Consider the following 24669-nt stretch of genomic DNA (forward strand, 5'->3'; position numbering starts at 1 on the left):
GCTCTGGTTTGAAGGCAGAAATTAAGCTTTGTATGGAGCAATTATAAGATGAAAGGAGGACATTGAAGAGGAAACAACCAAGCAAGAAGCTGGAAATACATGGACAGAACCAGTATGTATAGAGTCACAGCAGACAACATAAGTAGGAAGTCTTAGGACTTGAGGATAAAGGAAAGCCCATAAAATAGTTGCAGAAACTTAATGGAGCAGAGTTCTTAAACCTAGCTGCCCAAAAGAACAACCCAAAGCTTTTCAGAATAGGTACGTTGAGGCCCCACACCTAACAAGTCTCCTTCTTAGGGCTGAAGGGTGGGATCCACATGTCTATAGCTTTACCAAGCTCAGCAGGTAATTCTGGTGCATACCCTGGGTTGAGAAGACATTTTTTAAATGAACAAAAGAAGACTGCCATGACATCAGAAAGATTCTCTCAGTCAATCTGGCACATTCTTTGTTGACTCAGCTTTGTGTTTTCCCTAGAAGCTGTAAAGTGGAAGTATATAAGGCTTACGGTGAAAGTTTCCAAGAGCTAGAAACAAGCAAGACAGCACAGCCCCAAATCAAGGAGTAGTCTAGAAGCTGGTGAGTATACCTCTGAAATGCCACTGGTGGGTTGCAAAGGACAGATGGGTAAAGAAGCCTGAGAAGAAGCTACTGAGAAAGAGAAGCAAACTAGATGGCAAAAAAAAAAAAAAAAAGGGAAAGAAAAAAGGACATACAAATAATTGGCAAGGGTTTCAGTAATAATTAAAGCACCTGATCCTGAGTTAAGCACTTCATGTTCACTCTTTCAGTGTTCACAGTGATTGCTGTGCCACAATGTAAACACTGAATATCATACCCCAAGCCTTCAGATGGTTAACAGTATCATGAATCCCTCTTTATAAGATGAGGAAATTAAAGCTTAGACAGGTTAAGGAGAAGTAACTGAGTCATAACAGAATAAAAAGGGCAGTGAGTAACAAGAAGGTTGCCAATACCCCATTGTCATATAAGCCTCCAGATTAGAAGGAAGGCTAATAAAATCTCAGCTGAGATAAGGTGGTAGAGGGAACTCTTGTAAAATGGCAGATAAAGATTTATGACACATTTAAAAAATTTACTCAACCATTATGTGCCAGTTTAAGCAGGCAAGATTCTGCCATAAAGACAGCCATACTGCTTGTTCTTATACAGCTTACAGGTCAGTGAAGGAATCAAACATTTGGAAGGGATGAGCACAGTGTGCAATAGAGACATGAAAGGGCACCTTGTCCAGCCTACAGAGGTTTATGGGGGAAGGAAAAAATCATATGCAAGGATTTGAAGGCCAGAAAAGACAAGATATACTGTGGGGAGTAAAAGTAATTCAGAGCAACTGCAGCAGAAAATAAAAGGAAGATACCATTGACCTTACTCATAATAGACCCTTTGCTCCCAGGGGCTTAACTCAGGAACAGAAGTGGGTCAAATGGGACCTGGACTGAAGAGATAACTGGAGTTAGTAATATATGTGAATTTTATAGAACTAAATGGTCCCAAGATCTGCAACAGAGGGTTACTATAATGTACGACCTAGAAAACTCATGCCATCAGGGCAGCTTGTGGCCTTATGAACAGAGAAGTGGCCAGCAGGCAAGTTGTTAAGGCTCCCATTCCAGAAGGATCTGATAGGTTGGCTTTTTCTCCTTCTCCCTTCTCTCCCTGCCCCACCCCCCCAGTCTATTACAAAGTCATCCTATTTGTTGGCAAAAACATCTTATATCTACAGGGCAGAGTATTACTAAAGTGCTGACCAACGGATCTTTTCAGTGAAGCCACACTATGCAGAAAGTGAAACATCAAAATCAGCTTGTTTTGGAGAGACTGGAACAGAAGAAACACTAACATGAACTAATACATTCAGTCACACTATACTCATAGCATTTTTAACAAAAATACTGATTTACGCATACACACAAATATAAAAACATTTATATATATTGTATGTACCTTTTAAAAATTTCCTTTTACACATAATTGTTTTATACAAATGCACAATATGTCACATTCTGGAGGGGTTCTACTGCTAGCCTTGTCCTTTTTAATTGGCTCTCGGCTCCTTTACTCCTTCTCTCCAATCATATTCCAGAAAGATTCACATTAATGATTAGTGTATATACACATATACACATTCTTCCATGTTTTCCTCCCATGTTCATATAAGCATATACAAACACATATATGTATAGGGACTGATGAGACTTTTTAAAAATAATGAAATTATGCAAAGTAATCCTTTCCTCACATAATAATACATCTTACAGAAATTCCTGCAATTCATACAGTCCTAATGTATTCTTTTTAATACCTGCATGAAGGGCAGTTTAAAAATTATCCTTCCACTGTTCTTCATCCTATGCACACTGATGAAAAAAATCCTTTTCATAGATCCACACACATTACTTTTTATCATTTCAAGTTTCCAATTTGATATCCTTATTATAAATGTGTTAAAAAAACATTAGAGAGCGACCATTAGAGTCTCATAGAGAAATGGAAATAAAAACAAAAATAAACAAATGGAGCCTAATTAAATTAAATTTACAAGCTTTTGCACAGCAAAGGAAACCATAAACAAAGTGAAAAGACTGGGAGAAAATATTTGCTATGTCTTGCATCTTGCTACAGACAAGGAATTAGTTTCCAAAATATGTAAGCAGCTCATATAATTCAATAATAAAAAAGCAAACTACCCAATCAAAAAAAGAGCCAAAGACCTAAACAGACATTTTTCCAAAGAAGACATACAGGTGGCCTGTAGGCACATGAAGAGATTCTCAACATTGCTAGTTATTAAAGGAGTGCAAATCAAAGTAACAATGAGATATCAACTACCATGGGTCAGAATGGACATCATTAAAAGTTCACAAATAGTAATTGCTAAAGAGGGTATGAGAAAAGGGAACCCTCTTACACTGTTGGTGGGAATGTAAACTGGTGCAGCCACTATGCAAAACAACATGGAGATTTCTTTAAAAACTAAAAATGGAGTTATCATATGATCCTGCAATCCCACTCCTTAACATATATCTGGAGAAAACCATGAGATGTGGTATATATACATAATGAAAGACTACTCAGTCATAAAAAAGAATGAAATAATGTCACTTGCAGCAACATCAATGGACCCAGAGATTATCATACTAAGTAAGTCAGATAAGAGAAAGACAAATATCATATACCACTTATATATGGAATTAAAAAAATAATATAAATGAACTCATTTACAAAACAAAAACAGACTCATAGACATAGAAAACAAACTTATGGTCACCAAATGGGATAGCAAGGGGAAGTTGGGGGATGAATTAGGAGCTTGGGATTAATATATACACAGTACTATATATAAAATAGATAAACAACAAGGACCTATTGCATAGCACAGAAAACTATATTCAATATCTTTTAATAATCTATAATGGAAAAGAATCTGAAAAACAATGCACACACATACACACACACAGAAAACTGAACCATTTTGCTATATACCTGAAACCAACACAAGATGGTAAATTAATTATACTTCAATTTTAAAAGATCTTAAAGAATTTAATTGATATAATAAAAGAAAGCACAACAGAGCATTGTTGTACATGAATTCATGTTTCATGTAAAGGATAGTATACCACATACATTCTTTGGCAATTTTCTTGAGATAATGTTTAAGGTTTATGTTTATTGATATACACAAACTTAGTTCTTGCATTTTTACAGGTGTGTAGCATTTTGGCTATTTTTCTTCTGTTTTAATTATAATTTTTTTCTTTTCATCCTATTTATTTACAGTTTTCACTAGGAATAACTCCTGAACTTGATCAACTGCCTTTTCAACATCCACTGGTTCTACAGTACATATTTCTCAACTTTATTTGGTGCATGATGTTGACATATTTCCTCCAAATTGAATTATCTTTGCATTCTTAGGGTAAATCCTACTTTTGTTTATTCTAGCTTCACTTCTGAATTTACTACTGTCCTAACCAGAATTTTTAATCTATTGTTACAAATGAAATTACAGGTTTTTTCCTTTGTATTTTATCTGTATCAGAATTTGGCACTAATGAAAGGCTGCTGGCTTCTTTAAAGGATTTTCAGAGCTTCTCACCTTTACCTATATTGGATTATTTACACAACACTGGATTTATCTTTTTTTTAATAAGGCCAAATTCAACTTTAAATGTATGTTTCTAGTCAATTTTTAACAACTTTTTTAGTCTCTTAAAAAAAATTAACTTGAAAGTTCTCTACATCTTGGGGTAATTTTGCCAGGAAAACATTAATTTACTCTTTTTTTTTTTGCCACAGTTTGGCATGTACCAGTCTCTAAGAATTCTTTTGGTATATCCCATATCTGTTTATATCTCCTTTCTCATTCCTTATATTCAAGGCTTATGAACTACCTATTTTACTGTTTTGTTTTAAAGAGCCAGAATTTGGGTCTGTTTACCCCTTCTAAATTTTTTTTGTTCATTAATTTCTGCTTTTCATTTTTCTTCTTCCAAACTTCTTTTTCTTGTTCTTTTTTCTAATTTATTCTAAGTGCCAAGTTCCTTCATTGTTTGTCTTTCTTTTTTAATAATGGAAAAATTTTAGATTGTAAATTTTTATCTGAGTAAAGGATTTAATGTATTTTGGTAGGTAAGTCTCCTTTCCTTTCCACATAGTTTGAAGTTCCATTTTTTATTTCTTTGATCCACCAGCTATCTGATAGTGTTGCACAATTTCAAAAGGATTTTCCAACTGATATAATGTTTAGCATAGAGGAACATCTTTTTTTTTTTTTTAAAGCATATGCTTAAATAGTAATACTCAATTCATGACATAGCTGAATCCCAAGAGGCCATGCATAAAGTAAGTCAACTTTTTCAAGCCAATTAAGTGCCAAAAGAAACAACATTTTAAATGATGAAGAAAATTTTCATTTCCTTAAAGTTGGCATAAAAGATATGTAAATTTTCAAAGAAGCTTGCAAGAACTGATGTTGCTGAAATAATACTGTACTAACACTTAGTCTCAGTTTTCCACAGTATTTTCTAAAGTGTCCTGCACAGCAAGATGAGGAATAAAAGTGGAAACGAGTCTGGAGTTACCTACATTCAATCAATTACCCCCTTAGAGACCTGCCCATTTGTTAGCATGTTAAAAGCTCTGAGATGTCTTGCCTACCTTTGGTTAACTAAGCTTTTCCTAAATGTATCTGATTACCTCATTCTTCTGCCAATTAACACCTCTTAATTCTCTTCGAGAAATGCAAGACAAGAAAATAGATATTCCTTGGAGAGAAAGACAATGTAATTAAATTCTGCTTTCTCTGGGTTATTCACAGCTGGGGTTCAGTAAATGTTTGCTGAATGACTCGGTAGCAGAGGAGATGTGATAGGGCAACAGGAGATATCAGAGTGCCCACTGCAGCTGTTCTCAGTATGGTTATACAGAAGTGGAGTTTTCTTAGTAATAAGTACTCAATATTTTGCATCAAAATACAAATTTTCTTTTCTATTTTACAACTGTAAATGAAAACTCCTAAGACGTTGGCCCTGCACACATCCATGTATCAAACCCTAACACTCTGAGAAGGCCAACAAAACCCCAAAAAAATAATACTGCAGTTGTACGTAAATGTATACGCATACATATATACAGGGCTTCCCTGGTGGCTCAGACGGTAAAGAATCCGCCTGCAATGCGGGAGGCCTGGGTTCGATCCCTAGGTTGGGAAGATCCCCTGGAGAAGAGAATGACAATCTACTCCAATATTCTTGCCTGGAGAATCCCCATGGACAGAGGGGCCTGGCAGGCTACAGTCCATGGAGTTGCAAAGAGTTGGGCATGACAGGGCAACATATATTCACATAATCATCACCATCACACCTGGATTCCCTTGTCTATTGTGCAAAATGTTAGAGACTAACAACTTAGGGTATTCAGATCAGAGGATGCTCAGAGAAACAAAAGGAAAAACTTACCAATCATTCCAATGTGCAGACTAAACTATAACAAGTGGGACTGCATACTTTTGGTTCCTATTTTTTTAGTTTTATGATTCAGTCATTATAATTTCAGGCATAAACTATACAGTGAACTAGCTAAGGCCACAAAGCCTCAGAATTGTAAAAATAATCTAAATTTATTTAGCCACAGAACTTCTAATTTCAGAAACTGAGACATGAAATTTCACATTTGTAGTAGCTGCCTACGGAATTCTGATTCTGTTTGGGGCAACAATGAATGCACAACCAAAGGGATAAGTCATAATTAATCTACACTAATCATGGATCTCCTGCTCCCCTTGGTCAGGTAACTTCCTTCCCAGGCTTCTCTGTAACTAGAGCTAAAGCTATATACATGACCCACCCAGTGAGTAAAAGGAATCTGCTGGAAGAAGTCTATCAAAGATTGTTCTTTCAAACATAAAAAGAAAGTCACACTAGAAGGTACTTTGTCCCTGTCTCATCTTTTTTGCCTAGAACACTGGTGTGGGGAAAATCATGCCTGGGGCTGAAGCCATCACCCTTAAACCATGAGGTGACAAGTAAAAGCTTAAGAAACTAACACATAAAGGACAACAGACTGGACAGTAAGATCCTGGATTATTGATAACATTACGGAGCCAACTGAACGAAGTCTGAACCAACCTATTTCCAGGCTTATTGTTAATAAGTTAATAATAGATATCTTTATGGTTTGGGGCTTCCCAGGTGTCTCAGAAAGTAAGGAATCTGCCCAGAATGCAGGAGACCCAGGTTCAATCCCTGGGTCGGAAAGATCCCCTGGAGAAGGGAACGGCTACCGGCTCCAGTATTCTTGCCTGGATAACTCCGTGCACAGAGGAGCCTGGCAGGGTACAGTCCATAGGGTCACAAAGAGTCGGACATGACTGAGTGGCTAACGTTTTCACACTCATCCTTACGGTTTAAGCTCTTGTTGGTTGAATACAGTGTCACTTCAGCCAACTGCTTCTTAACTGACACAGCAGTGCCCTATGTTTTGGTGCTGTAATAAAGATTATAAACTATTTAATATTTCAGAATTGAAAATTTTAGAAAAGCAATAGGAAAAGTGAGACACTCAACATTTCACTGCATGAAATGTCACAGTTAAATTGCTTTTACAGGCATGAAATGTTTTGTTAACATTAAACAACAGAATAAAAAATTTAACAAGACAAATAATAGGAAAAATCGATCCATACCCGTACCTTTCCGTGTGTTCTCCGTCACATCTACCCCAAACTGGATAATGTCACCGGAAAGAATTTCACATGGTGGACTTTCTTCAGAGCCTCGACTCAATCTCTGGCTATTTATAAAGGTACCATTACTACTTTTAGTGTCTTGAAGATAAAACTGCAAAAATAAAATTTAAAAAGAGAGCCAAAGATTAATAGTAATAATTTCAAACCTACTTTTAAAAAAAGTACTTCCAACTTTGCAAACTACTACAGGTGAATTTTTTCCCCCTATCAATTCAAATTGCTTATTTCAGCTAAGATTTTCCATTATATACAAAATCAGAACTTTAAAAGTGGGAGATTTAAAATCCAGTGGGACAAAATGGTGTATCACTTCAGAAAACAGTTTATAACGTCCTCAAAATGTTAGAATGTAAAGCTAGCATATGACCCTTCAATTCCACTCTGAGGTATATACTGAAGAGAACTGAAAACACATGTCCTCACAAAAACTTGTACACAAATGTTCACAGCAGTATTATTCATTAGAGCCCAAAAAATGGAACCCAAATGTCCATCAACTGATGAATAGGAAAATAAAATGTAGTACATCCATATGAATTATTTGGCAATAAAAAGTAATGAAGTACTGATTTATGTTACAATATGAATAAACTTTTAAACATTAAGCTAAGTAAAAGAAATCAGTCACAAAAGACATATGGAATTCAATTTATATGAAATATCCAGAATAAGCAAATCCACAGAGATAAAAAGCACATTAGTGGTTGCAAGGGGTTGAGATGTTAGGGCAGAAGAGGGGAGGGGTGGGGTGGGGTAAAGAACTGCTAATGGGTATAACGTTTCATTTTGGGGTGATTAAAAGGTTCTAAAGTTAGATAGTGGTGATGGTTGTTCAACTCTCTGAATTGTTCATTTTAAAAGACTGAATTTATGGCATATAAATTATAATTATACAAAACTAATTTTATCTTCCTATCTCTCTTTGACTTTGTACCTCTGCTGCTACAATTTCTGGGTTAAAGCAAAGGAAATGTTATTTATTCCATAGGCAAGGACAATTGGTAGTAGGTAAACATTTCTTTGGAAGGAATGATGCTAAAGCTGAAACTCCAGTTTGGCCACCTCATGCGAAGAGTTGACTCACTGGAAAAGACTCTGATGCTGGGAGGGATTGGGGGCAGGAGGAGAAGGGGACAACAGAGGATGAGACGGCTGGATGGCATCATTGACTCGATGGATGTGAGTCTGAGTGAACTCCGGGAGCTGGTGATGGACAGGGAGGCCTGGCGTGCTGCGATTCATGGGGTCGCAAAGAGCTGGACACGACTGAGCGACTGAACTGAACTGAACTGAACACCTATATGAACAGCTATTAGTGAACTAACATACTTGGTATCAGGATAGACATGTCTTCAGTAAATTCTTTGTGATAAATAAAATGAAGACACGAGAAACTGAAATACTGGAATCAACTGTGAAGGTATCACTTTCTAGCCCCACTATAACTTGCCTTTCATCACTTGGGTAATCCCCCCTCTCTACAAAGGGAAGGGACAGCTGGAGGCACAGGCCGCCTACCTATTTATCACCTACCTATCCCCAAAGAAATTATCAACAACTGGGATCACACACAACAGACTTACTAGGAAGAGAACAACCAATAAAAAAAGATGTACCTTTCTTTTGCATTTTTCTACACTCTCCAGCCCTGCTTATTCTAGCAACACATTTTCACTGAATTCCTTCCTAAAGAAGAAAGGAAAGAAGAAAACTAATATTTATTAAAATACATGTTGCACCACCAGGCCCTCATTTAACCTTAATGTTAAAGCTATGATATAGATATTATTTCCATTTATATATAAGAAAAGTAAGGTACAAGCAAGTATCTTTCCAAAGGTCACAGAGCTATGGAAGACAGAGCAGGGATTTATATAACAGAATTAAAAGGGACATTTTTTCCCCCATTACTTCATACTGACCTTCATGTTTCATTTATCCTTCACTCCTCCCATAAAACCCTCTTCCGAAATGAAACACAACAAAAGAATAAGCAATTTGCAGAAAATATGAAAATGACATTTCTTTTCATTAATTCCTAGGCGACAATTTAAAGGCCACCAGGCTGGCTATAAATGACTTATTCTGTTTATAATTCAAGAGAGACCAACTGTTACTTTGGCTAGCAGTTTATATATTTAATTACAGGCCATTAGGAAAGAAAATTGTGTTGATATCTTACAAGTCCATTTGAAATTTAAAGGCCTTAACATTTCACAGCCGAGAGATAAGCATAGGCAACATGCTCAAGAAGGGACAATGACCCTCAAGATTTTTTCCATACTGGAACCTCCTCTTAAACATTGTATAAACAAGCTTTTGTGGTTTTTTAATAGATATATTCTTAGGAAATGTGGCAATATCTGAATTCTGGTTTGGTCATTTTCAGTTGTATGTGCCTTGGCAAGCCATATAAGGGGATTATAGATTTACAGTGGTTTTCAAACTTCAAATTCTGATCCACTGTTGTGTTACTAATGGATAAGATAGCTGGATAGCATCACTGACTCAGTGGACATGAATTTGAGCCAACTCCGGAAGATAGTGAAGGACAGGGAAGCCTGGTGTGCTGCAGTCCATGGGGTTGCAAAGACTTGGACACAACTTAAGGACTGAACAATAGTGTCTTACTAAGTCAATTTATTGGGCTGTGACTGTGGTTTAAAAAAAAACTAAGAGAACAGAAGTAAGAATATATGAAATGAGGTTCAGTACTGTTTAGCAAGCTTTGCTTGAAAAACAAAAAAATGTGTGTGTTTTTCTGTACACATTCGCACACATAAATCTCAACACTTCATATTTGTAGCTCTTAACTCTAAAACCATAAATTTTCAAATTAAAAGAATTTAATCAATATTAACCCAGTTTCTTTACATTCTAACATGTCTATTATTATGTCCAAAGCATACCCATAGTACCTTTGACCTCTAGTTAGCTTGAAAACACCATTTACATTAGTTGCTCACTGTTCCTCTGCTCTCAATCTGCTAACAGCTTCCAAACATCTTGTAATAAAGTTCAAAGTTCTTACCATTACAGCCAATAAAACCCATACGACCTGGCTCGTGGTTCCCTCTCCGATCTCATTAACTCCCACTATTTTCCCCACTAACTTCCATTCGTGCCCCAGAGCCTCTGCACTTGGGCATAGCTAGAAGCAATAGTTTACTTCCCTGCAGAAATATTTATATTGATTTACCCTTCTCCCCTTGGTGTTGTGAAAAACTGGTATTAAAAATGTTTCTGCACCTTCAGTGAAACAATCTGCCACTATTCAGTTTACACTGTATAAAGGCTATTCTGTTTACTATCAGGTTAGGTAGGTGTAGGACTTCCCTTGTGGCTCAGTTGGTAAAGAATCCGCTTGCAATGTGGGAGACCTGGGTTCGATCCCTGGGTTGGGAAGATCTCCTGGGGAAGGGAAAGGCTACCCACTCCAGTATTCTGGCCTGGAGAATTCCATGGACTGTATAGTCCACAGGGTTGCAAAGAGTCGGACATGACTGAGCAACTTTCACACTTTCTCTAGGTAGGTGCAAAAAAGCCAAGAGACTGGGAAGTGACTTTGTTTGCAAGGGACTGGGAAGTGACGATGCTAACAGTCCCTGGATGTACTTCCCCTGGTAGGTATGTCATTTGGTTCTTTATCACTTTCCCACCAGAAATCACTTTCTCCTCTATGCTGATACCTTTTTCCATCAGGCTTTTTTTTTTTTTTTCCTCCCATATTATTTTACTTCACTGGGGAAAAAAAAAATCCTATTGAAGCTTTCACTATCTTTATTTCCTAGTAGCCTAAGGAATGCCCAATCCGTCTCTAGTGTTTGCATTAGCTCCTGGGCATTCACTTTGATGTGGAGTAGGTGTCGCAGGAGCCCTGAATTTATAAAACCCTCTGTAGCTTGTGGCCAAAGTCCATCTCTCACTGTTTTCAAATGGGCTTTATCCTCAATTAACCCTGTGCCTTCCCCTGAATTAAAGTTAAGTTCCCCCACATCAGGCATTGATGGCAATCCTTGAACTGAAAGGCTGTCTTCGCCTTATCAGTCACTCTTTCCTGTTTCTCGTTTATTATGATTACTTTCAAAGACACAAGCACAGCACTTCACAGGTTGCATAATTTGTTCTTTGGCCTTCAGAAAGTTTCTGCTGTTCATTCCGTAAGCAAACATGTTCTGTACCATTTGCAACTTCACCTCAATGTGTAAATGCTTTCATTTCCACTATAATGATAAACTGCTTCTTTCTAGCCTTCTCCAAGTTGACAGGTTTTCCAGTATCCAACTACCAACAGATTTTTTAAAGTTTCAGAACGAAGCACAAACACGGGAGACAGGTCATCAGCGAGAGGCCAGAAATTCCAAGTCCATACAGGGAAATTTTAAAATATGAATGCAGAGTGGATCCTGGACTCTTGGTGGCAGATACTACATTTCAGATTTTTTAATTTACTTGAATCACCACCTAAAAAAAAAGAGTGACTAAGAAAGTAAAACCAAAATCCCACGGAGAACAGATACAACAACAGGTGGAAATTATCCACATAAAACTCAAAATAAAAGTGGGAAAAAGCATCAACAGTTACAAGACCTGCATGAAATCAGCATCTGTGCAGGAGGATGCAAAAAGATCAATGGGCATTTGAAGGACTTGAGTATCTCAGAACAGTCACTGTCTATTCACTAGACAATATGATAGAAAATTTGAAAAGAGAATCTGAAAATGGGAAAGGTTTAGTCCAATCCGCTAACAAGGGAGTGTGAGGTAAATTCTGAAAAAGGATGGAGCAGAGTCATATAAATTCTTAAAACTAACCTACCAACCAAAGTTGCATTCCAGGGTAGGGCTTTCCCTCAAAAGCTGTAGGGTTTGGAACCAAAACTGAGCAGGGTAGAGACAATAGAGACAGGAAAGAAAGATCCATATAAAAGTAGAAAAGGGGAAAGGAAGCCGTTATATTTTTAAACAGTTTACAAAAACAACAGAAGAGGGAGCTCTGTGACATTAGAAAAGTTATCCTGAATCATGACTCCCTTCTCTAAGTTCAGGAAAACAAATTTTACATAAAAATGAGTAACAGAAAAATATCAGTGTCCCATCTCATAGCTATTTTAAGAAAAAACAATAAAAAGCAAACAACACTCTCTACACATAATGAGAGACATACCTTGGGAACAGATCAAAATTACACTATTTCAGAACAAGCTAAAAGACATTAAGAAAATAACTCAAGGCATGGAAAAGAAATATAAATTACAATTACAAAACTGTAGGAAAGAACTCAAAAAAGAAACAGGAAAAAAGGGGAATCATTTCAGGAATGAGTACAAAATTAGGACATGAGTAACTGAGTAATACCAGACCACCTGACCTGCCTCTTGAGAAATCTGTATGCAGGTCAGGAAGCAACAGTTAGAACTGGACATGGAACAACAGACTGGTTCCAAATAGGAAAAGGAGTACGTCAAAGCTGTATATTGTCACCCTGCTTATTTAACTTATATGTAGAGTACATCATGAGAAATGTCTGGATGAAGCACAAGCTGGAATCAAGATTGCTGGGAGAAATATCAGTAACCTCAGATATGCAGATGACACCACCCTTATGGCAGAAAGTGAAGAACTAAACAGTCTCTTGATGAAAGTGAAAGAGGAGAGTGAAAAGGTTGGCTTAAAGCTCAACATTCAGAAAATAAAGATCATGGCATCTGCTCCCATCACTTCATGGCAAATAGCAGGAGAAATAGTGGAAACAGCAGCAGACTTTATTTTTTGGGGCTCCAAAATCACTGCAGATGGTGACTGCAGCCATGAAATTAAAAGACACTTACTCCTTGGAAGAAAAGTTATGACCAACCTAGACAGCATATTCAAAAGCAGAGACATTACTTTGCCAACCAAGGTCTGTCTAGTCCAGGCTATGGTTTTTCCAGTAGTCATGTATGGATGTGAGAGTTGGACTATAAAGAAAGCTGAGTGCCGAAGAATTGATGCTTTTGAACTGTGGTGTTGGAGAAGACTCTTGAGAGTCCCTTGGACCGCAAGGAGATCCAACCAGTCCATCCTAAAGCAGATCAGTCCTGAGTGTTCATTGAAAGGATTGATGTTGAACCTGAAACTCTAATACTTTGGCCACCTAATGCGAAGAGCTGACTCATCTGAAAAGTCCCTGATGTTGGGAAAGATTGAAGGCAGGAGAACTGGACGAGAGAGGATGAGATGGTTGGATGGCATCACTGACTCGATGGACATGAGTTTGAGTAAACTCTGGGAGTTGGTGATGGACAGGGAGGCCTGGCGTGTTGCAGTCCACGGGGTCGCAAAGAGTCAGACATGACTGAGCGACTGAACTAAACTGAACTAAGTAAAGCAAATAATGCCTTGAGAAGAAAGAAAAAAAGGAGAAAAATTGAATCAAAAAGGAAATAAGAAAGTAAAATCAGCAAAATGGCAGAGTAGGTGGCTCCAACCTCTCATCTCCACACAAACATTGAAATACATGCTGAAAGAGTCAGAACCAACTATGTCAGAACTCCGGAAAACAAAAGTTGTACAGTGACTACGTGAACACTGAATCAAGAAAAAAGCAACTTAAAAATGGTAGGAAATAGCTGTAGCATTCCTTACCCTTGTCCACTTCCCTCCCTCTATAAAGCAGAAGCCTGTAAGATATCAGCCTGTATTTCCACTATGGGACACAGCTACCTGGTTTCAAAGAGAGTAGAGCAGACCCATGCTGCAAATTATTGTGTCTATCTACTCTAACATGCCTGGGTGCTACTTGAAGGACTAACTCAGAACTCACCCATGCTGGAAAAGCAGTGACTTGGCTTGCTGAAAAAGTGGGATTTATCCAAAGTGGTTCAATATAAGTCAATCAATATAATATACCACAGAAATAGAAAAAAGAAAAAAAATGAAACCACAAATCACCTCAATTGATGTAGAAAAGGCACATTTGACAAAATCCAGCACCCTTTCATGATATTTAAAGTATGCATGCACACACACAGAAAGTTAAGACTGAAAGGAACTTCCTCAACATGATAGAGGACATTTTTGAAAAACTCACAGTTAACATAATACTCAGTGGTGAAAGACTGAAAGCTTTCTTCCTAAGATCAGGAACATGGCAAGGAAGCCTGCTTTTTACCACAGCTACACAATACTGTACTGAAGTTCTAGCCAGACACAAGAAGAAAAAAGTAAAAGGCATCCAAATTGGAGAGGAAAAAGTAAACCGTGTCTATTCACAGATGACGAGATCCTATATATGAAAAATCCCACAGAACCCACAAGAAAGCTACAGAGCTGATAAACAAACTCAACAAAGTTGCAGTTTACAAGACAAACACACAAAAATCAAATGTGTGTATACATCAGCAATGAACAATCCAAAAAGGAAATTAAGAAAGAAATTCAATTTATAATAGCATCTAAATAAAATACCTAGGAATAAATTTAATCAAAGACATAAAGAACTTGTACAATGAAAATTACAAAATACCGCTGAAAGAAATTAAAGACAAATACAGGCATAGCTTGTTTTACTGCATTTAGCTTTCCTGTGCTTCACAGATATTTCATTTCTTACAAACTGAAAGTTTGTGGCAACCCTGGGTCAAACTAGTCTATTAGCATCATTTCCCCCATAGAATTGTTTTTTAATTAAGGTACATAATTTTTTTTTAGACGTAATGCTACTGCACACTTAATATAGTGTAAATATAACTTTTACATGCACTGGGAAGCTAAAAAATTTGTGTGACTCACTTTATTGCAATACTTGCTTCATTGCAATGGTGTGCAACTAAACCCACAACATCTCTGAGATATCCCTATAAACAGAAGGACATCCTGTGTTCACGGGCTGTGACTAAAAGGTGGGAGGGGGGTTCATGTTTGGGAACGCATGTAAGAATTAAAGATTTTAAAATTTAAAAAAAAAAAAAAGGTATCAATAGGACCCAAAGTGGTCTACAGATCCAATGCAATCCCAATCAGAATTTCAACTGCCTTTTTATGGGGAAGAGGAAAAGCCAAACTTCAAATGCTTATGGAATTGCGAAGGACCCCAAAACAATCTTGAAAAAGAACAGGGTCTATCCAACAGGGAAAGAACCTTTTCCTCAACAAATGGTGCAGGGACAACTGCATAACTACTTGCAAAAGTTGGACCCCTACCTTCCACTATATACAAAAATTAGCTCAAAATGAATCAAAGACCTAAATATAAGAGCTAAAATGATAAAGTTCTTCTCAGCCATTAATTTTTAATACTGTTTTTAAAGATGGTGCTGGGTCTTCGTTGCTTTGTGTGGGATTTCTCTAGTTGCAGCGTACGGGTTATTCTTCATTGTGGTGCTTGGGCTTCTCACTGAGGTGGCTTCAGAGCACAGGCTCTACACCCATGGGCTTCAGTAGTTGCGGCATACAGACTCAGAACTTGCTGCTCATTGGCTCAGGAGTTGTGACACACGAGCTCAGCTGCTCCTTGGCACGTGGGATCTTCCTGGACCAGGGATCAAACTCGTATCCCCTGCATTGGCAGGCGGATTCGTATCCACTGCACCACCAGGGAAGTTCACCATTACTTCTTCAAATAACTCTTTTCTGCCCCTCTCTTACTCTATTCTAAGATTTCCATAATGCATAGTGAAGTGAAAGTTGCTCAGTCATGTCTGACTCTTTGAGATCCCATGGACTATACAGTCCATGGAATTTTCTAGGCCAAAATACTGGAGTGGGTGGCCTTTTCCTTCTCCAGGAGATCATCCCAACCCAGGGATCAAAACCAGGTTTCCCACAATGCAGGCAGATCCTTTACCAGCTGAGCCACATAATGCATATGGTGGTACATTTAATGGTGTCTCATGGGTCCCTTAGGTACTGTTCATTTTTCTTCATCTTTTTTCTTTCTAGTCCTGCCCTATCTTGAAGGTTCTTTTTATTCCCTTTTCCACCTGCTCAAATCTGTCATTGAAAAATCTTCTACTGATTTCTTTATTTCAGCTATTGTTCTTTTATGATTTTCATCTCTCTACTGATCTTCCGCACTTCTCCATACGTTGTTCTCCTGCTTTTCTTTAAGTAGTCCATGGTTTCCTTCAGCATTTTGAGCATATTAGAAATAGTTAAAGTCTTTGTCCAATGTCTGGGCTTCCTCAGGTATGGCTTTTGTCAATCTGCATTCTTTTCTCTGTGATTGGGTCATAATTTCCTATTTCTTCATATGCTTTGTAATTTTTTTTGAGAATTGGACATTTTGAATATTGTAATGTGGTAACTAAAGCAATCAGATTCTCTCCAACCCTAGAGATTGCTATTATTATGTGATGAAGGCTATAGTCAACAGTTTATTTATTGACTTTTCCAAACTAGTATATTCCTTGTCATGTATTATCACTGAAGTCTCTGTTTTGTCATCTCCATGGTCATCCAGTGGCCTGACAGAGATTTCCTTATACATCAGGATCCAATAAGAAAAGGGGGAAAGGGTATGTCTCTTTAAATCCCCTTGGCAGAAGCCAGGGAAGTCATTTTAGCCTTTAGGGTTTGAAACAATGGCCAGCCTCTGGGCCAGACCCTCGGCAATCAAAAGCAGCAACAAAAACCACCACCTCAATTTCTGAAAGACAAGCAAAGCCACACCAGGGATCAGGGGCCACTATACCCAGTTTTCTGCCACAGAGCTAGGAGATAGAAAGTGGTAGCCACTATGCAGAACACTGAAGTTCTCAAAAATCTGCCAGCCTCTTTCTTCATTAAGCACTCCCCTGGATGCTGTGTTTGCCTACACTCCAGAATTCCAAAATAATTGCTTCAGTCATGCTCCTTAACAGTCATCTTGGGGAAGAAACCAATTTTTGGAGCTTTCTTCTCCATCATTTTTTATGGCAGCACTCCATGAGTCCCTAATCTATAATAATAGCTACCATTTGTTGCCTGCTTGCTATGTGCAGGCACTTCTGATCTTCACAACAATCCTACCAAATAGCTATCACCATCTCCACTTTATAGATTAAGAAACTGAGACTTGAGTATATTAAATAGGTTGTCATGATCACAGAGATATTGCAGATTTGATAGTTATTCTCTCAAAATCTCCACACTGCCTTCCTTCTTTTCTACTTGGACTAAACACTCTGGTCTTTGAGTCCAAATTCATGAAATCCCACTTTATGAAGTCTTCCTGAACCAATCAGAATAGGAAGAGTCAATTTCCCCTCTAATTACACCATTAATACAAACCACTTAATCTATCTGATGTTTACTTGGCACCTGTCTAGAGAGACTGCACACTCATAAAATCAAATGTGGAGCCACTCTACACTGAGAATAAATTCAGAGAATATGAATTAAGTACCCAAATCCTAAGAGGTTGGTGAGAAAATAAAGTTAGACACAGTAAGTTGCTAATGAGGCACTTAAGAGTGAGGGAAATTATCTGAATGAATGGCCAGGAGGAGGAGAAGGAGGAAGAATAGATATTACAGTATGTGTGTGTGTATATATATATTTAAGACCCAGTCCCACAGGGTAACCAACTGCAAAGTAATTCTTGTAAATAATTATAAAGTAATTGTAAAGTAATTCTTTCTTGTGGAGCCAGCCCACAGGAGAAAGAGAAAGCAAAAGTATTTCTATCTCCCTACATAGGAACAAAGATAAGATTATGAAGAAATATCGAAGGTAGGAAGGAGGAATTTTTTGTAAAACATCACAAAACATACAAAACACAAAATCAAAATACAAAACACAAAATCAAAGGAAAAAGTGGGGAAATGTAAGAGTGAAGTTGTAAGAGAGGGCCTTTTTGCATTGTACTTAGGAGTCCAGATTTCTTCAGACAGAAGCCACTGCTGAAGGATTTGATGAAAATACTGTTTTAGGGAGATTATTCCAACAGCTCTGATAATCGAGCAGCTGTGTGTAGGATGAACTGTAGCGGGAGTCACTAGAAATAGGGAGATCCATAACTTGTACTTTTTTGCCACCAACCGTTTAGTTATTTCTTAGAGTACACAAACTTAGTTTATATGCATGTTCAATATGGATTTGTTTATATAACTTTCCTGGCTTCCTGACTAGCAAAGCACCACATGTTTCAGAGGCTGGAATTTTTAAGTTGTGCCACTGAAGGGGGAAATATAAAGTTTTATTCACATGCTACAGGGAAACACAAAAGTGGTAAAAATATTCTCACCAAAATGAAATCTCCCAAGTACAACTAAAATGAACTTGCTGACATATACCCAAAGGTCTTACAAGTGTTATGAAATCACCAGGATTTTTTTCCATCTGATGAAAAAAATCACTGATTTTTTTCCACTTTTTTTCCAAGTGACATCCAAGACACACTGTAAAGTAATTCTTTCTTGTGGAGTCAGCTCACAGGAGAAAGAGAAAGCAAAAGTATTTCTATCTCTCTACATAGGAACAGAGATAAGACTATGAAGAAATATCGAAGGTAGGAAGGAGGAATTTTCTGTAAAACATTACAAACATACAAAACACAGCTAGAATGATGACACCCTTCTAAAACAGACAAAAATTGTGACAGTCCTTCACTGAAAATTTAAGACAAAGTACATTAGATGTCTCAGTAAGATGCAAAATAAACATATTATCAGAACATTACAGTTCTGAGAGATGACCATACTGAAAGCCAGCACCAATTTCTAATTTGGAGGAGATTAACCTATTTGCTACATCCCCAAACTGATGCGTTGACAGACAAATCCTGATTATTTTCTCCTCTCTTGGTGTGTTAACCACAGTGAGATGCATTCAACTTTGTCTTTGAAGCTCATACTGAGGTAATTAAAAAAACAGATACCAATCCCAAACTCAATCTTTTAGACCCCAAGAGATCTTTATTTCAAACAACATATAAGTACCTAAAATAAAAATGTACTTGTTAAAATACCACATATTTTAGCATATTAAGGATAGAGCAAAGGGATATTGTGATACTTTAAGTACACAATACTCTGACAAAAACTTATAGCTCATGATTTTCCTCACAAAATGTTAGCTTACACCATCTTGAAATCAGCTGAAATAAAAAAATAACTGCACCTCCACTCTACTCCTGACAGCTAAAAAACCTCATCCAAAGAATAACAGTCTTATTTGCCACAAAATGAAATCATTGTGATCACATCTGTGTAAAATATAGAACAAGGTAACTACATTTAAAGACTGTAGCCCCACATATTGTTTACTAATGCAAACTATGGGAGCAATCTTAGGACAGTTGATCATGATTTATATAGTCATTAGAAGGTAGGGGAGAGCGAGAAACTCACAAGTTTTTCCATTAAAGACCAGCAAAATTGACAAAACAGGAATCTAGAGCTTATTTAGGAAAAGGAAAAAACCCAAAAAACTGCCCACACACAAAACAGTTTATTTGGCAAACAAATTCAATGGAAATGTTAAAAGATGCAAATAGTACATCTGCCCCCCACAGAAGAACATTCCCAACTTTTTACAGTGCTTAAAAGGTAATGAAAATAACTATGATGGACTTTTCCATTCTTCAAGCACAACCATTCAGGTTGGCATATAATTTTAATGTTTAAGGCACCTTGTTCTTTACTCGTGTCTTCCCACCTTTCAGATCAGATCAGTCCCCCAGTCGTGCCATGAATCGCAGCACGCCAGGCCTCCCTGTCCATCACCATCTCCCAGAGTTCACTCAAACTAACGTCCATCGAGTTAGTGATGCCATCTAGCCATCTCATCCTGGGTCGTCCCCTTCTCCTCCTGCCCCCAATCCCTCCCAGCATCAGAGTCTTTTCCAATGAGTCAACTCTTCGCATGAGGTGGCCAAAGTACTGGAGCTTCAGCTTTAGCATCATTCCTTCCAAAGAACACCTAGGGCTGATCTCCTTTAGAATAGACTGGTTGGATCTCCTTGCAGTCCAAGGGACTCTCAAGAGTCTTCTCCAACACCACAGTTCAAAAGCATCAATTCCCACCTTTAGTGACAGTTAATTCTTCAAGTGATTTGTCTCCTCAAGGCTTTGACAATTCATACATCTATAGGTAAGTTCTTTAAAAACTATAATAATTCTACTTCGAAAGAGAAAAGGTAACAAAGTAACTGAGGGCTATAAGTAAATACATAGAAATACAGTGATGCAATTCATGAAATAATCTTTTTGGCTGAAATGGGACATGACTATTGGGACCAAAGAAAACAGTGCAGAGGCTCCCATTTTTCCGCCCACACATGATTCAGGTAGTCAAACATAATCTATTCCCAACATCTCTCACGACAGCCCTTGTTTCTCAGGATATGTAGGTAATGCCCCCAACTAACAGTCACTAACTCTTTTTAAAATTTTGAACTGAAATTGAATAATAGAAAGTATCATATTCAAATTCTACCGCCACCTATGGTTAAACACAAGGCCCGAAACATTTTTTTTCCATAGTTTTAAAGAGACAAAGTGAAAGCTGTTAGGAAGTTTTCTTCTAAAAGGATCATAGCTTTCTTTCACTATCATGAAAGGCAACATCCCTTATATCCAGAATTCACCTGTGTGTATGGAAATTTTAGTCACAGAGCAAAACCAAAGAAAAGTTAACAGAGAAGAGTTCATTGTTCAAAAGTATCAAAAGGACACCACATAATTTACAATAAGTATGAGCTTTTGAGTGCTTACCATTTGATTGTATAAGCTAATTTTCATGTCTTTTCCCACTTACTCTTTAAAATAGTGCAAGGGCATAGATGTTTTATTATCCCAATACCACATATAAAGAAATCAGGGCTTAAACAGGTTAACTACCCTGCCAAAGGGCCACCTCTCAAGCTAGTAATGGGAAGAAATATACATTCAAACTTTTTAATCTCAACCATTGTACTATGCTACTTATGTTTGTCTGATTCTTTCATATCTACTGTGTATAATGTTTCTATCACCCATCATGTGAAGCAGGACTGATTTTTCTCATTTTACAGATCAACAGGTTGAGGCTAAAATGCAAGTAACCTATCTAAGTAATCTATCTATAGTCACAATAAAATAATAAAACAGCAATCAGACCTTGTGATGCCAAACCATCAGGAAAGGTAACCTTTTAAAATTTCTTTCAGAAATGCTTTCACTAACTCCTTCTATCACCTGTTTGACACAAAATCCTAATAAATCTGAGTTTCCCAGCTTCCATGTCTATGGCAGATTAAAAGAAAACAAGCATTTGCTTACAGCAGAGATTATGGTAGACACTTTATACATATGACCTTAACTGAACTTCAGAATACCATGAAATAAGCAGTATCCCCCATGAACAGGGTAAGAAGTTAAAATTAAGATTGGGTCTGCCACATACACACTGCTATGTATAAAATAGGTAACTAATATAATAGCCTACTGAATGAATAGTACAGGGAAATGTACTCAGTACTCTGTAATGGCCTACATGGGAAAAGAATCCGTCGTCAGCAGGTAGATGTCAAACAGAGTCTCGCTGCTGTACACCTGAAGTTAACACAACACCATAAATCAACTATGCGTGAGTGCTTAGTCACGCCCGACTCTCTGTGAGCCCGTGGACTGTAATCTTTCGGGCTTTTCTGTCCATGGAATTTTCCAGGCAAGAATATTGGAGTGGGATGCCATTTCCTTCTCCAGGGGATCTTCCTGATCCAGGGACTGAACTTGCATCTCTGTGTCTCCTGCATTGGCAGGCAGATTCTTTACCACTGCACCACCTGGAAATCAACTATACTCTAATAAAAATTATAAAAAATTTTTAAAAAAAGAAGTTAAATTATATGCCCAAAGAATACACAGAAAGTAAGAACAGCAAACAAAGTCTATCAGACACCTCATGCCCATGGCAAATCACTTGAAGATCAAGATAAGTGATATCCCTATTATCTCAGTGATATCACCAGCCCTTAACAAAACGCCTGCTCAAGAGATATCAAACAAGTAATTTAAATAAACATTTTAAGAGTGTTTTATTTACAGCCGCTGGGACTCATTCCATTATTTACCCACCATTTCCTGAGCACCTCTGAACAGGAATTCAGCCATCAGCCATGTTCTAATAATAGAATGAACATGTGATTTTCCAAAGTCACTTAGAGCAAATACAAAACAGTAAATATAATAAATACTATTGGTAGTAACATATCAGTAACCCCACAGGGCATGCAACATGCCACCAATTCCTACAAGTTCTGATTCAGAAACAGCTCTCCACACTGCCTCCCTCTCTCCCCCACTGTTCTTCTAACCCAGGTCCACAACAGTTGCCAAGACGATGGCTAGGACTCCACACCCTCCACCCTCTACACCCTAAAACATAAACCTGATCATTTTGTTTCCCTTTGTAAAATGGCTGTTGACCCTTTGCTGCCGTCACAATTAAATCTAAAAGCTCTAATAAGTTTTCAAATCTTTCAAAGTGATCTCAATCACCCTATCAAACTGGATTTTCCACTCTTCCTGCATTGCAGGCAGATGCTTTACCCTCTAAGCCACCAGGGAAGTCTCTCTATCCCTGCTTAACTACTAGCAATTTTCTACACAAGTCCCAGGTCTGATGCTTGAATACGCTGTGCTTGGACCCAAAAAGCCCTTGCTTGCACCCACCCACCCACACTCCTTACTTGTTAAAAGCCTCTTTTTCTTTCTGAAGCCAAATTTAAACATCTTAACAAGATTTCTCTTTCTGATAACATTTCTCACTAAACAATGCTACCCCTAAATCAGAGATCAAGGCTTTATTCTGAGTTTAGCTTCTAATTCCCAAACCTCTATGTCCATATTGTTCAGATCATACTCTAAAGAGCACTACTGATTCCCATCTTTTCTAGTCTAAAAACATTTAGTCCCTGTCAGAAAGTTCCAACAGACATAAGTAACAAATGATTTTTTTAAATATATTATGAATAAATGAAATAATTCACGCTCTAGAATGGAAGCTGTTGAGCTCTGATTTACTGTAGGATAGGCCAAACTGTCGGAGAAGGCAATGGCACCCCACTCCAGTACTCTTGCCTGGGAAATCCCATGGACAGAGGAGCCTGGTAGGCTACAGTCCATGGGGCCACTAAGAGTCAGACACAACTAAGCGACTTCACTTTCACTTTTCACTTTCATGCACTGGAGAAGGAAATGGCAACCCACTCCAGTGTTCTTGCCTGGAGATTCCCAGGGACAGAGAAGCCTGGTGGGCTTCCGTCTATGGGGTTGCACAGAGCCAAACATGACTGACGCGACTTAGCAGCAGCAGCAGCAGGCCAAACTGTATTACATCCAAATAACAATGTACTATACATTAAACAGAGAAAACATTAAAGGTGTGAGTCTAAGCTCCATCACCTAACATACTGTGTGACCTTGAGCATGTGATTTAACCTCTCTGACCAATCCTTTAGCTATAGTCAGTTCAGTTCAGTCGCTCAGTTGTGTCTGACTCTTTGCGACCCCAAGAACTGCAGCACACCAGGCCTCCCTGTCCATCACCAACTCCCGGAGTTTACTCAGACTCGCGTCCACCAGGTCAGTGATGCCATCCAGCCATCTCATCCTTTGTCGTCCCCTTCTCCTCCTGCCTCCAATCCCTCCCAGCATCAGAGTCTTTTCCAATGAGTTAACTCTGCATCAGGTGGCCAAAGTACTGGAGTTTCAGCTTTAGCATCATTCCTTCCAAAGAAATCCCAGGGCTGATCTCCTTCAGAATGGACTGGTTGGATCTCCTTGCAGTCCAAGGGACTCTCAAGAGTCTTCTCCAACACCACAGTTCAAATGCATCAATTCTTCGGCACTCAGCCTTCTTCACAGTCCAACTCTCACATCCATACATGACTACTGGAAAAACTATAGTCTTGACTAGACGGACCTTTGTGGGCAAAGTAATGTCTCTGCTTTTGAATATGCTGTCTAGGTTGGTCATAATTTTCCTTCCAAGGAGTAAGCGTCTTTTAATTTCATGGCTGCAGTCACCATCTGCAGTGATTTTGGAGCCCCCCAAAATAAAGTCTGACACTGTTTCTACTGTTTCCCCATCTATTTCCCATGAAGTGATGGGACCAGATGCCATGATCTTCGTTTTCTGAATGTTGAGCTTTAAGCCAACTTTTTCACTCTCCTCTTTCACTTTCATCAAGAGGCTTTTTAGTTCTTCTTCACTTTCTGCCATAAGGGTAGTGTCATCTCCATATCTGAGGTTATGGGATATTTCTCCTGGCAATCTTGATTCCAGCTTGTGCTTATTCCAGCCCAGCATTTCTCATGATGTACTCTACATATAAGTTAAATAAGCAGGATGACAATATACAGCCTTGACGTACTCAAGGCTGTATATTGTCATCCTGCTTATTTAGCTATAGAGTTATTTATAAATCCCTATTTATAAATTGAGGA

General features: G+C 38.0%; 1 protein-coding gene across 20 annotated transcripts in view; it reads right to left on the minus strand.

Moving 5' to 3' along the window:
• Positions 1 to 24669, minus strand: part of SLMAP (sarcolemma associated protein) — a 160504-nt gene that overhangs the window by 86795 nt on the left and 49040 nt on the right. For 14 of the 20 annotated variants that reach the window (XM_018067102.1, XM_005695816.3, XM_018067101.1 and 11 more), the window contains exon 2: positions 7214 to 7367. In XM_018067102.1, the coding sequence (XP_017922591.1) occupies positions 7214 to 7367 (154 nt within the window). The remainder of the gene's footprint in view (positions 1 to 7213; positions 7368 to 24669) is intronic. The other 6 variants (XM_005695817.3, XM_013973602.2, XM_005695811.3 and 3 more) reach the window with 1 other exon arrangement.

The sequence above is a fragment of the Capra hircus genome, chromosome 22 (assembly GCF_001704415.2).
Source record: "Capra hircus breed San Clemente chromosome 22, ASM170441v1, whole genome shotgun sequence".
Classification (NCBI taxonomy): domain Eukaryota; kingdom Metazoa; phylum Chordata; class Mammalia; order Artiodactyla; family Bovidae; genus Capra; species Capra hircus.